Source organism: Protopterus annectens, chromosome 7.part1 (assembly GCF_019279795.1).
Source record: "Protopterus annectens isolate FY-2018-M chromosome 7.part1, PAN1.0, whole genome shotgun sequence".
Taxonomy (NCBI): Eukaryota; Metazoa; Chordata; order Ceratodontiformes; family Protopteridae; genus Protopterus; species Protopterus annectens.
Window position 1 is genome coordinate 261,267,120 of NC_056740.1, and position 26,088 is coordinate 261,293,207.

The 26,088-nt window shown below is 43.5% G+C and overlaps 1 protein-coding gene across 1 annotated transcript; it reads right to left on the reverse strand.

Annotated features, from left to right (window-relative positions):
• Positions 1 to 1,199: 1,199 nt before the first annotated feature.
• CFAP299 (cilia and flagella associated protein 299) lies at positions 1,200 to 2,673 on the reverse strand. Its single transcript, XM_044078707.1, has one exon. The coding sequence runs from the start codon at positions 2,258 to 2,260 to the stop codon at positions 1,559 to 1,561; it is 702 nt and encodes a 233-aa protein (XP_043934642.1). The 5' UTR covers positions 2,261 to 2,673; the 3' UTR covers positions 1,200 to 1,558.
• Positions 2,674 to 26,088: the final 23,415 nt, after the last annotated feature.

The following is a 26,088-nucleotide window of genomic DNA, read 5'->3' on the forward strand; positions in this document are numbered from 1 at the left end:
ATAATGGGTGGAAAAGGCCCATTATCAGGGACATTTTTTAAACTAGTACTCATGCATTTTTCCAAGTATGAAATATGAAATTTTTAATATCTGTCTGTTATATTTAGGGACATTTGATAGGTACGCACTAAGCTTTTAGATCTCACCAACATAGGTCTCATCCTCTTTTTTCCCCACTAGTATCAGGGACAAATACAGAAATAATCAGGGGAACTTTTTAAAATGTTGGTAGAATCCACTTGTGAAGTTGACAGAATAACAGAATTCCAGTTAGCAAACATTTTCAGAGGTAAAAAAACTCTATAGCTCTAATTATTGAGATTATTTGGTCAGTGGAGCCCACCTCCTTTTCTCCTTATATCACAAGTTTTAGGATGGATTATGAGCAACATTTTGAGCCAAATCAGGGATAGCTGGGTAGTATGCTCTGCAATAGTGGAAGCACCTTGAACGTACTTGTATTGTTTTTAATGGTAATAACAGTTTGATATGATAATGGAGAACACTGGACCTTGTATAACCATGTCACATACCATTCTGGATCTGCACTTACGTGTGGCCCAGAGTTCTCCATTACCACCAACTGTGTGAAAACAAAAAAAAAATTACTTTTAATAGGTGCTTTCATCCACAGTAATACAGACTTCAACAAAAGTATGCATTACTGTGGATGAAAACACTTATTCAGAAGAGCTTTTCCCTAGCAGAGTGGTTTCATTTTTCATTATTGGTTTACCAGTTTTTGCTATTTGTTTCTGCTTGATACTCAGAAGACACATTACTTTGTAGATATGGAAAATGCTTGCCTTGTCCAGAAAAAGCAAGTATTCACATTATCCACATTAGAGCAAAGCCTGAGTTGGTATACTTAGTTTAGGGGGCATAGGAAACAATATCTACAATGGGGGGGAGGGGGGGTAAAGCATATGGATCAGTGGCTCTCTGTCAAAAGACATATTCTGCTTTCTTTAAAATTTTAATGCTAGATTTACTTGTTATTTCTTAACTGAAACAGGCAGTATGTGATGGCATTTTCTACACAAATTTTATTTTATTACATCAATATGAAACCTCAGCATTGGTTTGCTTTTGTGAGATGGAAACTTTAGGAGAATCCCATTAGAACTAGAGCCACGAGACAAGTTTTCTTGGGCAATGGCTCCTGGGTTTAGGTTATTAAGAAAGAGTCAATTTATAGCTGCAGTTTTCAAGCACAGAAATTTATTGACTTTGGTTACCATATGTAGCAAATTATGACACTGCATCTAACGTATTTCAAACTCTGTTGCTACCTAAATGGAATACATCTCTGTGGCATTATCTTGATAACATTATACAGAGTACATATTAATTCTTCTAATCTAAATTATTTCTGAGATATCTTTAAAAGTGTTGTCATATACTGCTATATTGACTTCTGAAGTTGACTTTCAGAGATTATGACATATCAAACTGGTATGAAGTAATTCATTTTGGAGAATATCAGACATAATTTTTCTACAGGAGATTATTTTATCTGACAGAATTCTAAGGAAAATCAAAATGGATCACATCATATTTAAGTCTTTCTCCTCATAATATGATCATAAATTACTGCCTGCACATATAGGTCTGTAGCGATTAAATTCCGTGTAGAATTATCCCCCGGGGAGGCCTTCGGATCTACATTTACTATTTTCCGGTCTCTCTTATTTTTGAAAAGTAATCCCATTGCGTTTTCAGAAATCACTTGAAAATTTGTACTGTGATTTGAAGTGGATACATGGGTCTCCCAGTTATAAAAGCTAAGGTCAGTAAGCCGGGGAAGAAGTTTCTTCTTTCCACTGAAGTAAGGTTCGAAGTCCTCAGTTTTCAACCTATGGGCATAGTCAATATACCCTGAAATCTCCTGGCCATGACTGTTGTGGTCTCGTATGAAAATGATCGAAGTCATTTTTCCACTACGGTTGGCATCCTCTCTTTGTGCCAGTGCTTGCAGAAAATTATCAGTTAGCTCTTTTCCAGCACTTGCAAGTGTCCTTTGGTGACTTCTTTTGGACAGCCTAGAAGCCTCTGCTGCAGCCTTGCGAGCTTCAAACTCTTCTCTTTTCAGTACTTCCCCACTTCCCCTGTATCCCAGCTCCACCAGCTGACGAGCCAACTCCTCATCCTCCAAATAATATAAATCAAGAGCAGTGATCTGCGAGTCTAAAAAGTCCTCGTAACTGTTAAATTCGGCGATAATACTGTCAGAAGTTGTCCCTGTACTGTCGTCCTCCATTGCGGTTGTCAAGATTACGCGTCTGTAGCAACCAGAACGTTTGCGTATCACGTCGTTTTCTTTCTGCGCGCGTACGTATATGTGTCTGCTCGCGGGTACTTCGCACCTATAGTAGAGTTACAGTTGTTAAGAATGTAGCTTAGTCTACAAGATAAATAAATAAACACGAGGCTACATCTAGGTGTTTCAGATGCGGATGCGATATGAAAGTTATGAATGAAAAGAAATCAGAATTGAAGTCATACGTAGTTAACCTGCTTGGCAGACAGCAGATCTGTTAAACTTGTAAACATTAATTCCAAAATAATCTTCTTTCGGCTTTTCCAGGTCAGGGAATCGCCACAGCGGATCTCCTTGTCCGCTCACCATTAGCTGTGAAGTTTTACGGTGTCGAATTGCCAGCCCGGCGCGGCGGCGCCTAACCTTCCACTGAAGGTACGCGCACGAACGCACGCGTAGGGCCAATTTAGAGTGTCCAATCCACCTACAGCATAATTAATAACCTTAGTAAGTATTTTGCATGGAAGGCTGAAAACCCTTACACAATGGTGAGTGGCAATGTTTATGTAATACGAGTACATTAACAAGGAAAATAGCTATAAACATGCATGTCTGTTGTCACTAATTTTGGATAAAAACATGTTTCGCCACGACCTACCGCTCAACTGTCCAGATTTTCGCAGAAAGTCTATGTTTTGCTTCTGTTTTTTGGTCTGTTCCTCATAAAATTTATGGCTTTTTGGCAAATCACTGAGGACTGAAGTCACTAGATAATGACATCCATTTCAGTTTCAGACTTTAAATCCTTTTGAAAAATGTATGCTTACTAATACAAACCATTTATTATAGCAACTTTCTAGGTTTATAAGAGCAATATTTAAAATCTGTCCCTATTTTTGGTCCCTTGCCCTCCCATTATTTTAGCTTTTATCCAGATTGTTTGTGCTAAGAGGTTGTGAGGTATGGTTCTGGCCTTACTAAAAGTTAACATTTTTGAGCAAAGTTCATAGCCGGCTTTAGGCACCGGCGAATACTGCAGTCGCTTGTGGTCCCCTGTTCTTGGGGGACCCCCAACCACAGCAAGTTATCTTGTCCTGATATTTTGTAACATGCCTGTCTAGCCAACAAAACCTAGTACAGCAATCTTATATATTTACTAACCAGGTGGGTAATAACTCTTATTTATATCTCCTTTAAAATGTAGAGATATTTCTGGTTATAGTAACAAGTGTTTTATCAAATAACAGGCATCACAATTCCATTAAATATTTTACCACTGCCATAGTACCCCTGGCTTAGTTAAACCCTGCTGTTGGACATTTCTCCACTACAACTAACTACATAGTCAGCTTTAGGCCCCTGCAATACCAGTTGCTACAGGTGCCCCCCCCCCCAATCACCCATGACTGTGTGGGGGCTGTCAAAGCTGCTGGTGGTTGGGGAAAATGAGGAAAAAAAAATGCACTAATTTCCTGATTATGCTCTTTAACCTGAGCAGGGCTGTAATATGACAGTTAGAATAAAGCTGATAATGAACATGAGCAAAGTAAGCACTAGAAAGATCAGCAGCCCAGAGTAACTTATCTCAGTGCAAACTCCGGATTTTATGAAGAACTGATGCTTTCAATCATCAGGGATAGTTTTCTCTGTAATTTCCGGAATTAAAGTCTGGAATTTCATTTACTTGTGTTTTTTATTCGGACTTGCACCTTTTTGGTTATTTATAGTTTTCTCGGTACTTACATATTATTGCAACCACATTCTGAGTGACTGTTGCTATCTTTTCTCGCAGGCCTTCAAGCTTTTGTTTTATCTGGGTAACAAAATCCAATTTTTTTGGCTGTACTGTTTACAAGAGTAATTACATTAGGAGGTGTAATGGAAGACGACGGAAGTAATCGGTTGATTGTTTCATCTTCTGTGCTGTAAATGTTACCACAGTGGCTGTCAAAATATACATTGAAAACAGTGTTTTCTAGTTGCAGCTTGAATGTAACCGAGCAGAATACTTTTTGCATGAAGCTGCAAAGGAAAACAAATGTTTTAAATGTATATTCACAGCGACCACGGTAAGACTTCCACAACAGAAGAAGCAGTCAACCGTTTTCCAAGCTCTGACTGCATGCCAGGTTTCTTACCGTGGGGAGCAGGTGAACAACCTCAGCAGCCATGCCGTTGCATTGTTACGACTGCATGAATAACACAGAAACTGAAATGGTACCAAATATTTCACTGTTAAGCACTATAGAAAATCCAAGAAAAGTAATTGAAAATCGGCTGTACGCTACAGTAATGAGGCAAAATAATGTGTTTTTCAACCAGGAAGGCCAAAATGCTCAATGTGTATGCTACTGTCAAGTGTCCAGACACCTGTATGACCTTAGAATGATGAAACCAAAACACTTTCGGCCTTACATGTTTAAATGTGGTACTTCCACTACTTTCCGCAAACCATACAGCCTGCTACCTCCATATCACTATAGCACTTTTAGTTTCTATCATGCTGTTTGCCTATCTGTACCATGCCGAACTGCATACTGAGTCATTTAGAATGTGGTTGTGATAATACACAATTACCATTTTCTCTTTATGGGAGTCTTATAAATACTGGCGGGACACCAGAAAGTATAACTCTCAACTTCTGCGCTCGAGAATTCAGTGCAAAACCAAAAATAACAGCAGAATAAAGGCTAAAAATGAGGAACACATTTTAAATATTACTCTAATTCACTTAAAAAAGTTAATAGAATAACACCTTTTGGATCAACATGTATTTTTGGACAATAAGTATAAAACTCCAATGTCTAGATTTATTGACTGTAATGCTGACTAATTTACCAGCAAATCAAACTTTTTACAAAGGACAATGCAAAAGTATGAGCGAAATCAGGGAAGGCCTGTGAAATCAGGGACAGTGCCAGGTAAGCATTACTTCTCAATGAGGTAAATAAAAGTGACTTACCCTTAATAAGTACAAAACTAGTACTGCTATGGCTTATAAGTGTGTGTGTGTGGGTGCGTGTGTGTGTTTAAAAAACATCACTGATTTTTATCTGTGCACAAACCCAATAATGCCAGGACACCAACATTATTCTTCTGAGTATTATTAAAAATGTACCTAACAAGTAATTATATTTCAAAAGTTAGGCATAAAATATATTGCAGAACATCAGTCCTGCTCAGATGTATATACAGAAAGCTGCTGTAGTTTATGCCTTGAAATCTTAATGCTACATTGCACAAGAGTAATCCCCGTTGGTTTGTCATGCAGATCTGGGCAGGGACTAGACGACTGATAGTACCAGCATTCTTCTTTGACAGCATCAGTGATGTGTACTGTCAGTGTCAGCTGATGTATTGTACATACGATGGCATAAAATCAGTATAAAATCAGTAAATGTCATAATGTTATTTTGATGCAACCACCTACTATTTAATAATGTTTAGCTTTACTGTTACTTTGTTTACTACATGCATATTAATGGAACTGATGTCCCCCCTCAAACCACCCCATTTTGGTATTTTTTTTAACACTTGCACAATTATACTTTAATGTAATATAGATTTTATTCTGCCCATTTGTCTAATACAGATTGTGTTGAATCTAATGAAATGAATATATATATATATATATATATATATATATATATGTATATATATATATATATATATATATATATATATATATATATATACTGCGGTGGTGGTGCTGTGGTAGCGTTGTCGCCTCACAGTTAGACGCTGCCCATTTGATTCTCAGTTAGAGCGTCTTCTGTGTAGCGACATGCGTGAATGGGCGTTCCTTCGTTGAAGGTTGTGCATTAGGCCCGGCAAGCCAGTACGTAAAAATCTACTGCCAATCATTAGCGGACCGGAGGTCCGCTGTGGCGACCCCTAACCGGGAAAAGCCGAAAGACACAAACAAAATATATATATAGATATATATATATATATATATATACACACACATATACACAGTGGATATAAAAAGTGTAAACACCCCTGTTAAAATGCCAGGTTTTTGTGATATAAAAAATGAGACCACAATAAATCATTTCAAAACTTTTCCCACCTTTAATGTGACCTATAATCTGTACAATTTAACTGAAAAACAAACAAATCTGTTAGGGGAAAAAATATAAAAAATAAAAAATGTACAATATGCTGGTTGCATAAGTGTGCACACCTTAAACTAATACTTTGTTGTGTGTGCACACCCTTAAACTAATACTTTGTTGAAGCACCTTTTGATTTAATTACAGCATTCAGTCTTCTTAGATACACACCTAAAGAGACTCTCCCCTGGATTTACGAAGCCCATTATAGCGTGCAGGATTAGTTTAAGAGCTACTTTTGGCAATATGGCCGACGTGGGATCCAGGAACGAGCTCCTGGGATGTGCACGTGAGTTCTTAGGCTAATCCTGCATGGACAGAGCTCCTGTATGCAAATTACCCTCATTTGCAGGTGAAAACCATGCAAATGAGGGTAATATGTGATCCAGGAAGCTGGCAGCCGTCCGTGCAGGACAAGTGCAGTGTGCAGAAATGTACTTTTTTAGTAACTGAGTACAGTTCTGCAGTCTACAAAACGGAGCCATGACAGCTCCAAATAAAGGCTGCATATCATTGAGGAAGCATGCTAATGTCCAAGTAGAAGGCCATTGGCATTACAAAATGTAAAGGAAAAAAAAAAAACAACATTTAATTTTATCTTCGCCGATCTCGCCTGGTTAAGCATAGGGCAGCGACTCGCAAATGGGATCAGGGGGAAATTAATAAAATAAATCAAAAATAAGCATTCTAACTAAAATCAGTATTCTGCCATGCAAGTCAATGTCAGTCAGAAGACATCCTGGCCAGTGCATAATGGTTGCTAAGGGGGAGGCTCAGTGTGGGACATGTAACTATGCATTAGCAGGCAATCCTATGCAAATGAGGGAAGGGTTAGTGAATCCCAGATTTTCCCAGGGTGTGAGGCAGGTCACAAGAGTGTAAGAGTATAAATAGCTGGGTGCAAGACTAGAATATAGGTGACATCATGGAGGGGGGTGTCAGGCATACTGTAAGTGAATTGGAGACCTCTGGCTCGGGATGGTCCCTAGCGTAGCACAGCTAAACTAGGGGTGTGTCTAAACCTGCCTAGCACTCTTTACGAAGTGTAAGTGGGTGTGCGCGCCGTGCACTGGGTTGTACAGAAAGAAAAAGGAAGTTAAACCAGGAAAAAGCAGCTCCGTGCACATTTGAGCACTCCGTTCGCGCGGAGCGCACACGGGCCTAAACAGGAAGGCAATGGGAAGGGAAAACAGCAGTAGGAAGGTAATCAAGGAGACCTAGTTGAGCTGCCAGGTGAAATGTATCAGAATCAGCTAATTACACAGGAAGCAGACCAGCCCAGCCCAGAACACCACTATAAACCAAGCAAACACCTACCCCCCTGTTTTTCCACATTCTACAACACTGGTGTATACAAGCAGGGAAATTTTAAAACCAAACCTACAAAATGAGAAGGGCTGCAGCAGGCAACATAGAACAAAATGTGCAAGAGGCTGAGGATCGTGAGGATGTCAATGCTGCCAAACAACCCACAGTGAGGAGACAGAGAAGAGTGTACAGACCCAGGGTAACCTACCAGGGGCTACATGAGCTGGAGATAGTGGAGCGCCATAGGGTGGACGGAGACCTCCTACAGCAAATCGTTGAGCTGTACAGGCCATACCTGACACAACACACTGGCCGAGGGGAACCCATCCCATTGGATACCAAGGTATGTATAGGCCTAGGAATACTAGCCACAGGTACCTCCCAAACTACAACGGGGATAACATGGGCATCAGCATCCAGAGTATTCCACCAATTCCTGGATGCCATGTCAGCACATGCCAGTGAGCACGTATATTTCCTCAACACACGTGAGGTGTTGACCCACAATATGCGTTTCTTCCACCAAATAGCTAACTACCCTGAGGTAGTTGGTGCTATAGACTGCAAGCACTTATGCATCAAAGCACCACCCGGTGAGCAGGGTAGGGCCTACATCAACCACAGGGGCATCCCCTCCATCAACTGCCAGGTCATACGTGATGCCCAGGGCATTATACTAAATGTGTGTGCTGGCTGCCCTGGAAGCTATGACGATTCACACATATGGCAACTGACGCAGCTGTACCACAGATTTGCCGATGTGGACATCCCCTACAGTCACCTAGCTGGGGATGCTGGGTACCCACTGGAGCCGTGGCTGATGACACCCATCAGAAATGCACACACACCTGAACAGCAATGCCATAATGATGCACACGCACAGGCCAGACATATAATAGAACGTGTGTTTGGGATGCTCAGGTGATGGATCCGGTGTCTGGACACATCCGGTGGAGCCCTGCGGTATTCAGTAGCTACATGTACCCAAATAGTAATGATATGTGCTATGCTACATAATATGATCCTGCGGAAACAGCTGCAGCAGGAATAGCATGGGGCAGGGCCACACAGCCCCCCACCAATGACAAGGCCTGTACAGGTACAGAGTGACTCGGAGGAGGAACAACCTGAGCCTGCTCCAGTAGGCAGAAGGGGGTGTGCCCAGTATGCCCTGGCCTTGGCAAAGAGGCAACGCATAGCATATGCACTGACACAGTAGGGCCCCAGGAAATGACACCTCTCTCCAACTCGCACAGACAGTAAAAGGGATGACAAACATGAAACTACCTGTGCCTAACCATGTATAGGGAGTGTACTATGTGCATCCGACATAGGCAGCCCTCCAGCACCATCCTCAAGTCAAGCATACCCTCAAGGTAAGTCAACCAACCTACCAATTGTCAAACGGAGTAGAATGTGTTTTTACCTGTAGCTATGGTATGGATGTGAACATGCAAGGGAATTGGGTGGCCAGATGTCAAGGCAGCAGAGAGTAGAAACCCATAGTGGCAGCATGAGATCTGTAACACATACTGGAGTCACCATAGTAGCCAGTACTACACAGGGTGACAAAACCCACTGCAGGAAATGGCCTGAATGACAGGGGTGTCCATAAGAGCCACACATACCAGTCAGGAAGGATCACATACCCAGCAACAGTCTCAGTCGGCAGGACAGGTTAAAACAAACACAAACAAATGCTGTACTATGGCCTTCGAATGTGCCCTATGGTTAACCCCTCCTCCAGACCTACACAGACAGACCGCAGCAGGCCAGCAGCCGGATGTAAGTTGTGAAGGCTAGGAAGTCAGACACTAATATGTAGGTAAACAAAGCTAGGATCTGTACTACACTGGTAAGCCCTAGCCAGCAGGATAGGTAAGACTACAGACGGAAATGGAGTACCTGACTTACCAGTACAGTCCTAGCAAATGTGTACAAGTGTCAGGTGCACCCCCCAGCCAATGTACACATAGAGTAACAGTCAGGTGTGCCCCCCCCCACTCCTGTGTAGAACAGTTGAAGCAGTCAGGTGCCCCCCCCCCGCTATGCAGAAATGTAGCAACAGTCAATGGCAAATGACTGATGGCTACCCTGCAGACACAGCATGCTACCTGTTGCTGTACAAAAAAAGGTCAGCACCACAGTACAAACAACCTAGACGTGGTCCACACATGCAACACAGATGGCCATACTGGGCATGCTCACACACTTAGAAGAATGAAGGCAATGTCAATCAAAAACATAGTGAGAGGTCATACTGGGCATGCTCACACACAAACACATAAAGGCCATGTCTGCAAACACCAGTGGACCAGACATATCTGGAAGTTGCAGTTCTCATTGTGAAGACATGTCAGTATGCACCACTCCTGCCTTGCACACACAGTGGATAGGAATGCAGACAAATATGTAAGGACAACACACTATAATAAGCCACAGGCACACGGGTATTGATGTGTGGAAGAGGGTGACTGTGACAAGGAGCCATGCAGGCCTGTCCCAACTGGCACACAGCCTAAGGGCCCCCAACACATTAGGTGCAGATGTAACCCACTGCAGTTACTAGCCACCAGTACCTGTCAGCATGACAGACTATGTGGTGTATGTGCCAGCTGTGCAACAAGACTGTACAAGGAAGCAGCCATCTAGTAGCTGTATACACACACCTGTGACATATGACCCCATGTGTGCCCGCATGTGGCATGTCAACCCCTACATGAATGGGGTATGGCCCAGGCACACACTGCCCACCCCATAGCAGTAGTATGACAAGCCTGCTGAGGTCATCCAATGTGAATTACACCTTTAGTTCAGTAAAATGCATGGCACGTCCCATAACTGCGTACTGCTGTAGTGACAGAGTAGTTAGGTAGTAGTACTAACCCCAGACCTGTCAATTCTGTGAGTGTGTGTTTGTGTGTGTGCCTGTCTGCCTCTGACTGTCTAGAGTGAAATGCTTGTTAGGCTACTCATGCTCTGTGCAATACATATATTAAACTTTGGCAAGGCTGCTGATGTCACTCACCTAGAAGTACACCTCTGGGAACATGATAGCCCTGTAAATGCCGTGGCGCATCCTGTAACTGTGTACTGCTGTAGTGTGATAAACTAGTTAGGTAGGTGTTTGAACCCCAGCCTTGGCAATTGTGTGTATTTGTGTGTGAGTCTGTGTGTGTGTCTGACTGGGTAGAAAGCAATGCTTTTTAGGCTACTCACATGCCATACAATACAAATACACTACTTTGCCAAGGCTGCTGATGTCACTCATCTAGAAGTACACCTCTGGGAAACTGATAGCCCAGTAATCGCCATGGCGTGTCCTGTAACTGTGTACTGCTGTGGTGTGATGAACTAGTTAGGTAGGTGTTTGAGCCCCAGCCCTGGCAACTGTGTGAGTCTGTGTGTGTGTCTGACTGGGTAGAAAGCAATGCTTTTTAGGCTACTCACACTCCATACAATACAAATACACTACTTTGCCAAGGCTGCCGATGTCACTCATCTAGAAGTACACCTCTGGGAAATTGATAGCCTAGTAATCGCTGTGGCGCATCCTGTAACTGTGTACTGCTGTAGGGTGATAAACTAGTTAGGTAGGTGTTCGAACCCCAGCCCTGGCAATTGTGTGTATTTGTGTGTGTCTGTCTGACTGGGTAGAGAGCAATGCTTTTTAGGCTACTCACACTCCATACAATACAAATACACTACTTTGCCAAGGCTGCCGATGTCACTCATCTAGAAGTACACCTCTGGGAAACTGATAGCCCAGTAATCATCATAGCACGTTCTGTAACCACGTACTGCTGTACTGTGATTTAGAACAGTGGTAGTGTTCCATCTCCATCCATGCCAGTTCCAGAAGTGATGTGTGTGTCTCAGTGTCTGTGTATGGAGCAGTGCATTATAGGCTACTCACTCACAGTACATTATAAATGCCCTACTTTTGTAGTCCTGCTGATGTCATTACTTGTGAAATACACCTTTGGGGAAGATGAACTTCAGTAATGTCCGTGGAGCGTAATTTAACTGCATAGTGCTGTAGTGTAGTAAACCAGCTAGGTAGGGGTTCTACTCCTAGACATGACAGGTGTGTGTGTGTGTGTTTGTAACTCATGTCCTGTGTAAAGGTGGTTGTGAGTCTGTGACACCTGTGGGCAATGTGGAGGGGTCTTGCTAATTTCATTTATGGTGGCCCTACTATATATCACAATGTTAGCCATACAGGGATAACAGATGTAAATGGCTGAGAGGCTGGGGTGCAAAGCCATACCCATACATGTGACATCAAGGCTTGCCAATCACAGTTAGCAACCCCACTGTGCCTTCATATGTGACTCACAATAGACATACCATGCCTGACAACATGGTATGTATGGACACATGACACTGACATCAGAAAATGCTGTTAGCATGCTGCCAATGTGGGTGCAGGGTAAATCTGCTGACCAGTACCACTCCCTGCCACACATGGGCAAGACTGGCACATCTGATGATAAGTTGTGTTCACAGTTTGGGCCAGACATCCCAGGTACAGTTCCACATGTCACTGTACATGTATGTGGGATGTGTGCACATCCTAGACACCATCCAAGTCAGGAACTAGGGAACACATACATGGCAAATGATGCACAGCATTGGCCACACACAATGGTCAGCCAGGTGCCTGGAAGACAGATGCAATACCCACCTGTGCGGGCAAATGCAGAAGCTAAAGGCCTGTGCCACAATACAGACCATTGTCATGTGGGCTGATGCCAAGGTATATCCATCACCCTCCCTTGTAAAGCCTGCTGGCACTGTTGGCCAACACACACCCGTGCAGACATGCACCCATGCATGCCCGAACTGGACCCTGTGTGTTGTATGGTGTTGTATGTCCACATCCACATGCACTACTCCCCCCAGGGCACAGTGGAGCATGCCACCTTATGTCTGACACCCCCTCATTCTCACTGCCCATACAACCTCCATATCACATGTGTGGTGCATGTGTTCCATGCACATTGATGTGTTGTGGCAATCCCACTAGTGACAGGTTGCACTCCTGGCCCTGCCAAGTATGTTAATGTGTGTGCATCCCTGTGTCAGTGTGCCTGTGCTGATACTGGTACCTGTTCATGCAGACAGGCATGTGTAAGTCACCTACTGTATATCTACCATATTCCTTTAGCAGATGTCAATCACCATCACATATAGGTTCTGAGTGCTCCCCACCAGATAACCCATGTGGCGCATCCAATAACAGCATCGGAATGTGATAGCACTACAATAGCTGTCGGGTGTTTGATATCCTGTGCTGGTAGGTGTGTGACACAAACATGTGTCAGTTTTACCGTCCCACCCCTCCCTGACATGTATTCACCTCTGTCTGCCTCCCCCACACCCTCTCTGGTGGATGTGGAGGCCCACACCTGCATTGCTTAGGCAGCAGCATGTATATTTAACGTGATGCTCATGATCAGCTGATGGCCTCTGCATGTATTGCAGGCCTTCCCTAGCCGATTGCATGTGGAACAGGTGTGGTAACATTCCCATAGCCAGTTGCATGGAAATGCACTCCACTACCTGGAAACGTCCTGGTGGTGTTGGCCCTTGTCTGTCACTGTGAGCAGGAGCTAGAACTGTCATTTGGCAAACAGCATTTTAGATGGGTTGGGGATTTACCTCTAACAACATACACTGTGGGAAGAGGGCAAGAAACAGTAGGGGGATGTGCCTGACCTGCCTACGAACTGTAAGTACTGCTATACAGGATGTGGAGTAATGTTGGATTAACAGTGTTTGTCTGAATATGCCTGTCGTACATGTCGCAATACCTGCCATGTCAGTTCCATGTATATCAGGAATCCCTATCTGCAGGCTCATCTGCAGACTGGGCAGTGTTGTGCCTTTGGTGTCATGTGTTAGCCACGATGCAGCTATCCGTGGAATGCAGAAAATACTGTGAGGAATGCAGTCTGTTGATGGTGAAGGCTGTGACAGTTACTGACTACATATCCCTCATTAGACATATGTTGCAACAAACAATGGTAGATTAATGAGGGTATCACAGCGACATGTCTATACTGGCCCTGTGTATGTGCTGTCAGCCACACTTCTGTCATCCTTTGTATATATGTCGTGCATGAAGTGGTGCATATGTGCTGTGCACCGTAAACAGTGTCAACATATGTGATAACACGCCAGTGATATATCAGAGTGCTACACATGTCATGTACAGTAGGGGTTACACTTAATGCCATAACCTGGAAATCCTGTGGATGTTTGTACAGTACTGAGGGCTGTGTAGTGATGGTGAATGTCAGCAGTGTGTGTATTGTTCATATGAACTGTGGCCTGTGTACAGACTGTGGTAGATGTCATTGTCCTAGCTCCCCTTCTATCTGTTGTTACATGCTGCCCCACTGGATGGTACCGTATTACCTTACATGTGTGTACGGCCATACACACACATGTCCCATACCACAGACAGCCATCAGACCGGACTGTGTAGCAGCCCAGTATATGTAGGGTCATGCTGTGAGTGGCACATATGAGGATGATGTAGGACAGATAGTCCATATACTGTACTAGTATGCTAGCGTACCATTTGTGGCTGTGTTCACATTGGTTGTGGTTATGCACTGTCACACAGGTGTAGCCTACCCTGTGCTGTGACATGGCTGTCGAGCCTGCTATATACGCAGGTACTGTACCATGATAACCTTAGGATGTCTGCCAGTAGCCAATGGCACACATGTTATGAGCATATGTCACCTTCCACACACACTGTGTCTGTGACAACAATGCCAATGACAGTAGCAAATGTCTACTAATATACCAGCTATACATACCAGACATCCCCCTGCACTACTACATTGGAACTATAGGGGCTGGGGTAGGGCTGCACTCCATGTCCTGGACATATGGTGGGACGATATGGACATTTACATATCCAGATAGCCATATATATAGATATATATATATATATATATATATATATATATATATATATATATATATATGACTACACATGTGTAGTACTTCCAATTACCACTGTCATGGCAACCACCCACTATGAATCCCTACATCATGTGGGCATATTCCCTGTACATTCCCTGTGTGATGGACATCCTTCCTGTGTGTGGGCATCAATGTTACAGGCAGCAGGTAGCAATACCTCTTACAGGAGTACCTGCACACTCAGAGCAGCCACATATATGTAGGAGGATCAGGACATAGAGACAGACTATGAGTACAGTGGTGTAATGCTATGCATAGTACTGGTGTTACAGGGTGTGTGTACATACTAGTTTACCTTGGACTGCAGTCTGTCTGCATAGCTCACTACTGTGGGCCATCCTCTAGCTGGAAAGAGTTGTGCCTATCATGTGTTGTCTGTCCACCACACAGGTCCTGCGTCAGATATTACACTGGCAGTGTGTGTGTTGCATGCTAGCAGTACATGGCTATATCCATTTGTGTACCTGATGTCGTATTCCTGCATAAGGATATGTTGCAACACATCCTGTAACACCAGCATGTTCCAGGGTGTGTTACTGCAATGTTGCGGGTATGGCCCTGAATTCCTGCCTTTGTCGTCCACATATATGGCAGCCTTTGTCCTGCTGTAATACGGGTATGGGTTGTTAGGTAATGGCCTATCATTCACCACTGCTAGCATTCCTACTATCATGCCAGTCATAGCGTGGACACCCACAACATTTGTTGGCCAGGGACCATACATGTGACAGATACACTGACATTACCACAAGTAATGAATGTTCCCCCTAGGCCATGACTACAGGGTGTAACTGGAGGCTGCTGAACTACATCTGGTATTGTTGACTGTTACCTATTGTGCAGGCAAATCCGTTGTCAAATGTTGTACAAATTGAAGGGCTTAGCCTGGACATCATAGTATGATATATATCTGCACTGTCTGCATCGACTGTTATGTGTGGGCCTTGCATACGTCACTGGTTATATACATCAACAGCCATGTGGTGTCAGAAATGGCATACATTATTGTATGGTACACAAATAAAGGTTGTCTGTGTATACATACCTGTGTGTCGTGTCATGTCCTTTGAACTGTGAGTGGGTATATGTGCAATGTAGGTATCCCCTTTGTGGGGCTGGTTGCCATACCACATGTCACAGGTACCAGTTACAGGGCTTGTGGCTGGGCATATACATTCCACCCAGTACGTCCACTCTACTGCTACACATGTATGGCTAATAATAGCCTTTGTCTGTGTATATGTGTATGTACCCATATATCCCGTATATCATACATATATATATATATATCTATATATATATATATATATATATATATATATATATATATATATATATATGTATATACCTGCACATGATCATCAATGTATGGATTTTTGTGCATATCTGTACCATTGTAATGTGTAGCCCTTCAACATAGTACATTCCCCATGGTACAATGGCGTATCTGCATGATATGTTACAGATATTGGCCTGACATGTACAGGTGACATGGATAACTGTTGGAGCATTGTAGCTGTGTTGTGGTGGGTCCTGCTGTCAAGTACTGCATGCGCTGGATATTGGTTTGCACAGCATATCTGTTAGGGCTGTGGGGGGTTGCATTGCAGTAATTACCAGGTGTCCCTCATGTGTGCCCCACCCCTATTAACTGTGCTCATGGACAGTTATATCGTACAGAGTGGGCCAGGAGTCCATTCCCATGTGGAAATCATATACACATGTCTATCTGTATATATATATATATATATATATATATATATATATATATATATATTTTTTTTTTATGTATATCTGTATAAGTACATATGTTACACCCCCATATATAGAGGGAGAGAACTGGACGTTGATATAGCTCTAGCTATGTATGTATCCATATATATATATATATATATATATGTGTGTGTGTGTGTGTGTGTGTGTGTATGTATGTATATATATATATATATATATATATATATATATATATATATATATACACACTGAACATACTAATCTATCTCTGTACGATTGCTGTTATATGGTTATTTGTGAGTCATACATACACATATATATATACCTATAGCTGTCTATCTCTCTACATTAACAGATGTATAGCTGTCCATATGTGCATGCATGTTCAGCCTATATGAGTGGCCTGTACCTCATTCTCTTGGCAATTGATATGGATGACCTTAGGACTGAGGTCAGTCATTCGTGCAGACACGTACGTGTTTCAGACATATCATTTCCAGCAATATATGTGTTCTACCACATATAACTGTGTATCTTGCAATGTTTGAAGTGTATTAGAGTAGGATATAGCAGATATCCCTATATGTACCCACATTATGGCGCACTATGTCCGTGATTCATGCATTAAGAGGTTGTGTGGTGTGTTACTACTACATTCCCTGTGCTGTTCACTGATTGTGCTGGATGATATGTATGTGGAATGAGTGGTTATGTACATTTGTCATGGTTTAATGGTACATCACGTAGTGTATGATGTGCAGCGTCCCGGGTATGGCCCTTCCACAGGCTGTATATTGTGTTTCAGGGCAAAATACCAGCTGTCGAATACATAGTGAGTTAGGGACATTTGAGCGGTTGTATGCGGGTGTGCGCATGTATGCGCAGAGCTAAGCAATGCTAAGCTCGGGTTGCGTTAACTTACACTCAGCTAGCATCTACTTAGCTCAATCTATGTAGGCAATGCTTACCCCGCATGAATACACGTACACACACTTACCCCTGCATATCCATGCATACTACTGCTATGTGCTTACACATGCTTACTAGTGCCTTAGTCAGTATGACACTTCACATGTGCATTTAAGGCAGTACTCCTGTGCAAATATAGATGGTACTAAGTAGGTTATACAGCACAACGAAGTTAACATATGGATATCACACGGAAAATAGGATGTGCTGCAGTGGGACTCGACCCAGGAATGCATGCGCGTTAGGCAGATGCTCTGGCCACTACACGATTGTTGTTTTGCTTTGTTTACATATGTCTACCATAATGACATACACATGTTCCCTTTCCCCGGCCCCCAAGCTCCACGTACACAGCATCCATCCATTCCCTGGTTGCTGGCCCTGCCATAATACACCTCCACACATTTCCCTCTCTGCACATCTCAGTACACCTCCAGTATACTGTCCCTACCCAAGCGTCTGCAGGTTCCTCATCCCTTTAGTCCACGTACGTACCAGCCTTCCCCTGATCCTCCTCCGATACTGGTGGTGACATCGATGTGACCCACAGCTGTTAGTTCATCCCACCAGGGACGGACCTGTTGTTGTGTCAAGAGTAGATCTAGCTGGTCTACAGTATTTCTCCCACTGGTAACATCCTGCCAGGGTATTGTGTAGCAGCGGTTTGCTCACACACCTGGCCAGCCTCATCTCCTGGTTCCACGGTACCAATGCCCCAGGTGTGACATACTGTGCATGAAGCACGCTCACAAGCCCCCACAGTGTGCACCATATATCATTATTCCCTTCGGTATTATGCAGGACTACTGTTCTCACAGTATGATTGGACAGGCACTGTTCTGTGCTGCACATAGACTGCTCATAATACTGTGGTTGTGCAATGGACACATGTGTTCTGGTATTAATCTACACACTTATATACATTTCCTATACTGTTGGATGCCTGTGCTGGATGATGTGTTTGTGATCACAGCAGCTGAATGTGTATCCGCCATGTCTTAATGGAACTCATCTCTACTACAGTGTGCAGGGTCAGAGGTTTGCAACCCGGCAGTACAGATTATTTTGTTAATGGCCACAACAACAGCTGTTGGCTACAGAGTGACTGAGGCACTGTAGAACATTTGTAGGTGGGTATGTTCTTGTTTGCATGTAGCAAAGCATTACTGACCTCTGGCTGCAGTGTCTTGCCGTCACTTAGCCTATACATTGCTTCACCAGTGTGGTACTCGCATACCTGCAGACAAACAGGCTTACACCCGCTTGCTCCCGCTTACACACGCACAACATCATGCATTTTGTTCACATCTGTCAACCGGGACACTTGGACTGTATGCTTGTCCATTGTCAGCAGTGGCCTGGGGTGTAGAGCTCCACATTGACCCGAGCTATGTATCCCAATTAATACTGGGGTGATCACATTCATAGAGGGTAACAGACATAACATAGCTCCGTCCCCCATTAAGCATGCTTAGTTTGCGTTAAACTGTCGGTATTGTCCATGCTTAGGTCATATTTACATGTCAGGTATGACTGTTGACAAAGGTCAGTTTAAGGTGAGGTTGGGTTCCTGTTTTACAGGACAGGATAGTTTACATGCAGGTATTCAGGGTAGGTGTACATATTCCATACCTGTGTGGTACAGTAGAGGCAAATAGCTAGGGAGTGGGTAGGTAGGTAGTAGGGGTGACATTGTAACTGTATAGTAGCCCGTAGGTATAATTGGATGGGGAGCAATAGGGAAGGTTTGTCGGATGTTGTGATTTGTATGCGAGGCAGGACAAGAGGTGTCGGTATCACTAGTTGATGTCGTGGTATAGAGTGTGAGGGGGGTGGGTTTTGCAAGGTGGTGAGCCTGTGCTGCTCCAGGTGTTTTTGTGGTGTTCCTTCATGTGTTAGTTACATGTGTCCTGTGGGACAGCTGTGATACTACATGTGGGTTGGGGTTCCAGATACTGGCAATATAGTGGGGGAAGACGGTGTCCCCTATGTGTACCTGTAAGCATTAAGAGGAATGGAACAGGGTCTGATAGGTACATGGTGTGCATGGGGCACAAATGGGAGTGTTAGTAGGGGGATTATCCAAGGATGTGCAGGATGGCTGCAGGGAAGGTCCACAGCTGGCCATGTTGTCTACAACAACAGCTGCGCATATGCACTGCATTTGGTGTTTGCGTTGGACACTCACACCCCTGGGTGGGGGTGAGGATTTCAATAATACCTTGCGATGCCTATTACATCGGCTTACATGCCTACAGTGGGGTGTTGCGACCATGTGTTTGTAGGTGTTGTGTAGTGGGTAATGCAACAACACATATGGTTATACCATACTTTTCCATGTACACTGGACTGTGCTGCGGTGGAACTCATATCGGGAATGGCTGCCCGTTAGGTGCAAGCATGCCTGTCGACTGTACAGGATCCGCGGCCTGTCCAGAGTTTGCTTCATAATATTGGTGTGTTCCTCTTACAATCTGCACCTGTCTGGCAAATACCTGGGAACTGGTACCATTAAATACAGACAAGTAATTGAGTTTACGACTCCACATCCTTCAGACGTGTCATGCTAATGCATAACCTATTACTCCATCAGCTTTCTAAGGTTGTAAGTGGAATATGTGCTTTCTGTCCCTATTTGTCCCCCCAATGGTTTAGGTTCTGTCCAGTGGTTTAGCTCTTAGAGGTTGAGAGGTATGGGCGTAAACTCTGCCCAATTCGCAATATTACTGACACCCCCGGGGCGGTCTGAATACAACTGCGCCAGCCAACACCTGCACGCCTAGGCCCATAATTGTATACTCATAGTTCCCCCACCTGGCCCTCCTCTACAGCACTCATCCTTACTGTGGGTGTAGGTGGGGTCTAACCGCATCACTACACACTGCCCACTCTCCACGTGTCGGGAGCCATGTCATACGTTGTCTCGACCCATGGGTCATCAGGCTTGCACAGCCTACTGGTCCGTGTACGTATACAGCCTGGTTAGATAAATCATTACAGGGACTGACTCCAATTATCATTAATTTTTGGGGTGTCCCACAAGGGACATTGATGTCTTTGTTTCAAGATTAGACGTAGCAGGTCTCTTCCACTGGTAGTATCCCGCCTGTGGTCTGGGAAGCGGTGGTGTGTTTACTTGTATTGTGTGTTTGTATGTTTCTCCCATCTAGGTGGGAGGGGGGTTGATGCTACGTGTTAAACATTTGTTGATTGGACCCCCACCCCCATTGGCACGGCCTGTGAACATATGTAATCCTTAACTGGTGTATCACATCTATAAATATATCTATATATATATATATATATATATATATATATATATATATATATATATATATATATATAAATATATATATATATATATATATATATATATATATATATATATATATCTATTTAACAAACTGTTTACTAGTCCTAAGGAGCGTTTCTCCCCAGGTCTCTGCTGTAAATGAGCCAGAAGCTCAGCCAGACTTACCTGGTTAACAGATGTGATTTAAATACATAGGTTCATAAATTCATAGGTAGGTACTAGGCTATCGGCCCACAGGCCTACGTAAGCCTAGTCAGCAAGGTTCCATAGCTTACGCCACCCAAGAAAGTTATTTTCCTGTGCCACTGTCCAGCAGAGACACAGAAATTATCTCCGGGGTATACTTCCTATTTCCCATCCACTCATCAAGATTTTTCTTGAAGAGTGCTAATGAAGAACTTTGCTTGACATAGATGGGTAGCTTGTTCCAGAGTATAGGAAGTCTCTGGGACAGGAATCTATCCCTCCAGCATGTCCTGTTTATTGTGGTGACAAGGTTTACATCCCTAGAGCGTGTAGCTTGGAGGGATTGGGATTTCTTTAGGTGTAGCATGTCCAGCAGCTCTGGGTTTGACATAGCTTTATATGTTAGGCAGAAATCACCTCGGAGTAGGCGATATGCTACGGAGTAAAGCTAGAGTTTTTTGAGGCAGTCAGTGTAGGGCATTTGTTTGAGGCCAGTAATCCTCTTTGTGAGGTACATCTGTGGCCTTTCCAGCTGCTGCAGATGTCTTGTGAGGTACATTCCAAAAGGGGCGTTGTACTCTATAATGGGTCTAATGAGTGATGAGTAGAGGGGAACAATGACCTCTGTTTTCCTGGATGAGAACCCTTTTATGATGAGGTGTGTCACATAGAAGGACTTCCTGACTACTGTGGCGATGTGACCATCAAAGGAGAGACTACTGTCCATCTGGGTCCCAAGGTCTCTTATCACGCATCCGGTGTTAAGTAGATTGCTGCCTATGTGGTAGTTCATGGGTACAGAGTTTTTACCAAAGGGGATGACACTGCACTTTTTGTCATTGAACTTGAGGCCATGGCTCTGACACCAGGTATCTGTCTCAGTGAGGCCCTTCTGTAGGATGTCGACATCATTTGGGGACTTGACTATGGCTCCTAGTTTGCAGTCATCTGAGAACTTCGTTAGCCAGAGGCCTTCTGTGTTAGCCTGTACTTCAGAGAAGTAGATACCAAACAGGAGAGGTCCCAGGACAGAACCCTGTGGTACTCCACTTGTCACTTCTTTGAGGTCAGATTTGGAGTCTGCAACTTTTACAGTGTGGGTTCTGGCAGTGAGCCAGTTGGCAACCCATCTTGTGACGTAGGGATTTATACCTAGTTTAGTGAGTTTAGCTATAATTCCAGGGAGGTGTTGAAAGCCTTGGCTATATATATGTGTATGTTTACACACATATAAACATATATATTTGTACATATCTATATACATATGTGTGTATATATATATATATATATATATATATATATATATATATATATATATATATATATATATATATATATATATATATATTGCTGTACATATATGTCTAATGACATATGGATGTATGGGTGTCTGCATTTGTATATATCTGTATGTGGGTGTTTAATTATAGTCTGTCTCTGTATGTACACATTTGTACTACAGAGAGGGGGAGGTTTCACTCCATGCAGTTATGGGTATATATACACACACACACCTCTACAGTTGTACATCTACATCTGGTTATTCCGTTCTTTGCCATGTACACTAGACTGTGCTGCAGTGGAACTCACAGCAGGAGTGGCTTTCCGTTTGGGTGGCAGCACTGCCCAATGCACACTATTGCTTACATCCCTAGGGCGGTCCACATAGACCCACTCCAGCCAACACCTGCTCAGCTAGGCCCATAATTTCTTACCCATAGTTCCCAATCCGCACATCCTCTTCGGCACTCTTCCTTACTCCGGGTGCAGGTCGGGTCTGGCCACACCTGTACACTGTACCCACTCCCCACTTCTCGGGACCCTTCACGTATGCTGTCCACCCCATGCATCATCAGGCTTCCCCTACCTTGTAAACTAGGAACATGCATGACCTGCCATTCGACATCAGTGTAATGGCAGGAAACCCAAATATGTTTGACTTTTTGGGTGTCCCACAAGGGACATACATGTCTTTGTTTCAAGATTGGACTTGGCGGGTCTCTCCCACACTATTAGTATCCTGCCTGTAGTCCAGGAGGCAGTGGTGTGTTTACTTTTATTGTTTGTCTGTATGTTTCACCGGTATAGCTGGGGGGAGAGTTGATGCTATGTTTTACACGTCTGTTGATTGGACCCCTCATCCCCATATGCACGGCCTGTGAACATATGTGATTCGTTACTGCTGTATCATATCCTAGATATATACATGTGTATATTTACACACACACACACGCACATATATATATATATATATATATATATATATATATATATACATATCTACATTACTATATGCAGATATATCTGTATATGTATGCATACATGTATATATTTATATATTGCTGTCTATATATATATCTAATGACATATGATTGTACGGGTGTTTGCATATGCATATATCTAAATATGTAGTTATGTATATGTATTCTGTCTCTGTATGTATACATTTGTACTATGGAGAGGGAGAGGTATATCTCCATGTAGCTATGGGTAGATATACACACACATACCTCTACATATATACATCTACATCTGGTTATTCCATTCCTTGCCATGTAGATTAGACTTTGCTGCAGTGGGACTCGTAGCGGGTGTGGCTGCTCGTTGGGCGATGCCTCTGCCCATTGAAAACGTTTGCTTACATCCCTGGGGATGTCCATATAGACCCACATCAGCAAACACCTGCACACCTAGACCCATAACTAGCTACCCATAGTTCCTCCACCCGCACCTCCTCTACAGCACCCATCCTTACTCTGGGAGCAGGTCGGGTCTGAACACACCACTACACGCTGCCCACTTTCCACTTCACGGGACCCTTGTCATATGTTTTCTCGACCCATGGGTCATCAGGCTTTCCCACCCTTGTATTCCGGGTATGTACATGTCCCAGCCAGAATGGACATCGCATCAGCTTCCTTCCATAATATGTCAATCTTTTGGGCGTCCCGCAAGGGACACTCCTGTCTGTGTTCCAAGATTAGATTTCACGGGTGCACTGTGTACCCCCCCGGTTGTATCCTGCCCGTGGTCTGGGGAGCAGTGGACTATTTACATTGTTTGTGGGTTTGTGTGTATGTTTCCTCTGTCCGGCTGGTGGGGGGTAGGTCATGCTACGTGTTACATGATTCTTGCTTGAGCACCTCACTTCCATTGGCATAGCCTGTGAACATATGTCATTCTTGTGTGCTGTTTCCTATCATAGCTGTATATCTGTGTATATCTATGCACACACACACACGCACACACACACACACACACACACACGCATGCACGCACACACACACACACACACACACACACATGCACACACACACACATATATATATATATATATGTGTGTGTGTGTGTATGAATATGTCTGCATATATAGATATAAGTATATATATATATATATATATATATATATATATATATATATATATATATATATATATATATATATATATATATATGTATATATATATATATATATATATATATATATATATATATACATATTGCTGTATGGGCGGCCATGGTGGTGCAGCGGTTAGCGTTGCCGCCTTACAGTAAGAGGTTCTCCGGTTCAATCCTCGGTTGGGGTGCCTTCTGTGCGGAGTCTGCATGTCCTTCCTGTGGTTGGGTGGGTTTCCTCCGGGTGCTCCGGTTTCCTCCCACATCCCAAAGACATGCTGTAGGTGGATTTGACACTCTAAATTGGCCCTAGGTGTGAGTGTGTGCATGTGTGTGCCTTCTGTGGAAGGCTGGGCGCCGGGCTGGCAACTCAACACTGTAAAACTCCACTGCCAGTCATAAGTGGACAGGTGATCTGCTGTGGCAACCCCTAACCGGGAAAAACCCGAACAAAGAAGAAGAAGATACACAGATTGCTGTGTGTATATATATATATATATGGGTCTACTTTCATAGACCGAAGCGCCACTTTACCGACACCCGGAAGACCGAGACGGAACGACCGAACAGGTAGGTTACAGCGATATCCCGGCGGCTGAGAGACCGACAACGGCAGTGTGTGAGCGATCGGTAAGTGTCGAAAGTGACAGATGTAGTATTGGGGGCGGACAGGTAAGTGTACGATACTGAGGGATTTTAGGATAGTGTGTGGAAAATGTGAGTGTGCGGTGGTGTCGGACTAAGGGTTCCGGTGAGGTAAGTGTGTGGAAGTGACGTAGAGCTGTGTAGGGTAGTGTTAAGTGTGTTAGGGTTAGAATGCGGGTGGAGTGAGTGTGCGATAGTGATGGGCTGAATGTTTTAGGGTGTGTTAAGTGAGTTAGGGTTAGGGTGCAGGTAGGGTAAGTGTGCGATAGTGACAGTGTTGGGGTTTAGGGGTGTGTTAAGTGAGTTAGGGTTAGGGTGCAGGTAGGGTGAGTGTGCGATAGTGACTGTGTTGAGATTTAGGGGTGTGTTAAGTGAGTTAGGGTTAGGGTGCGGGTTGGGTAAGTGTGCGGTAGTGTCGGACGTTAGGGTTAGGGTTTAGGTTAAGGTTAGTGGATATGTTGTTGTGTGCAATGTGTATTTGGCGTTTTTTGTGTCGGTGTTTTGGTGTTCGGTATGTTGAGTTGTCGGTGTGGTGTGTTGTCGGTTGTTTGGGGTGGGGAAAATGTGTGTCGGTGATTAAATGCGTTCGGTCTATGAAAGTAGACCCATATCTATATATATATATATATATATATATATATATATATATATATATATAAATCCATATGGGATGTATGGCCTTAATCTTGCTTATCTATTGCTATGATGGCTTAGTGGTTAACTACTGTGACTATAGTGTACAGGGTCCTGGGTTTGAGCCTTGCTGAGACAGTTTATTTTGTTGCTGGGCAGAACTTGGGCCGTTGGATCCGGAGTGATTAAGGCACTTTAAAGCAGTTGTAAGTGGGTTTGCACAAGTTTGCGCGACGGTAAGCACTGCTAACCTCCAGTTACAGTTTCTTACACTCATTAGCTTCTACTTTGCTTACTCTGTGTGGGCAATACTTACCCCCATGCAAACACACTTGGACATGCTTACTGCTGCTTATTTGTGCTTAGACCTGCTTACTTGTGCCTTATTCATTATGACGCTGTGCATTTCATGCAGTACTCTAGTTCACATTTAATTGTTATTCTATAGGTTATACGGCAAAACAATATAAAATTATGTTCATATACAGATTTCCCTTGGAAAATGACTTGTGCTGCAGTGGGACTCA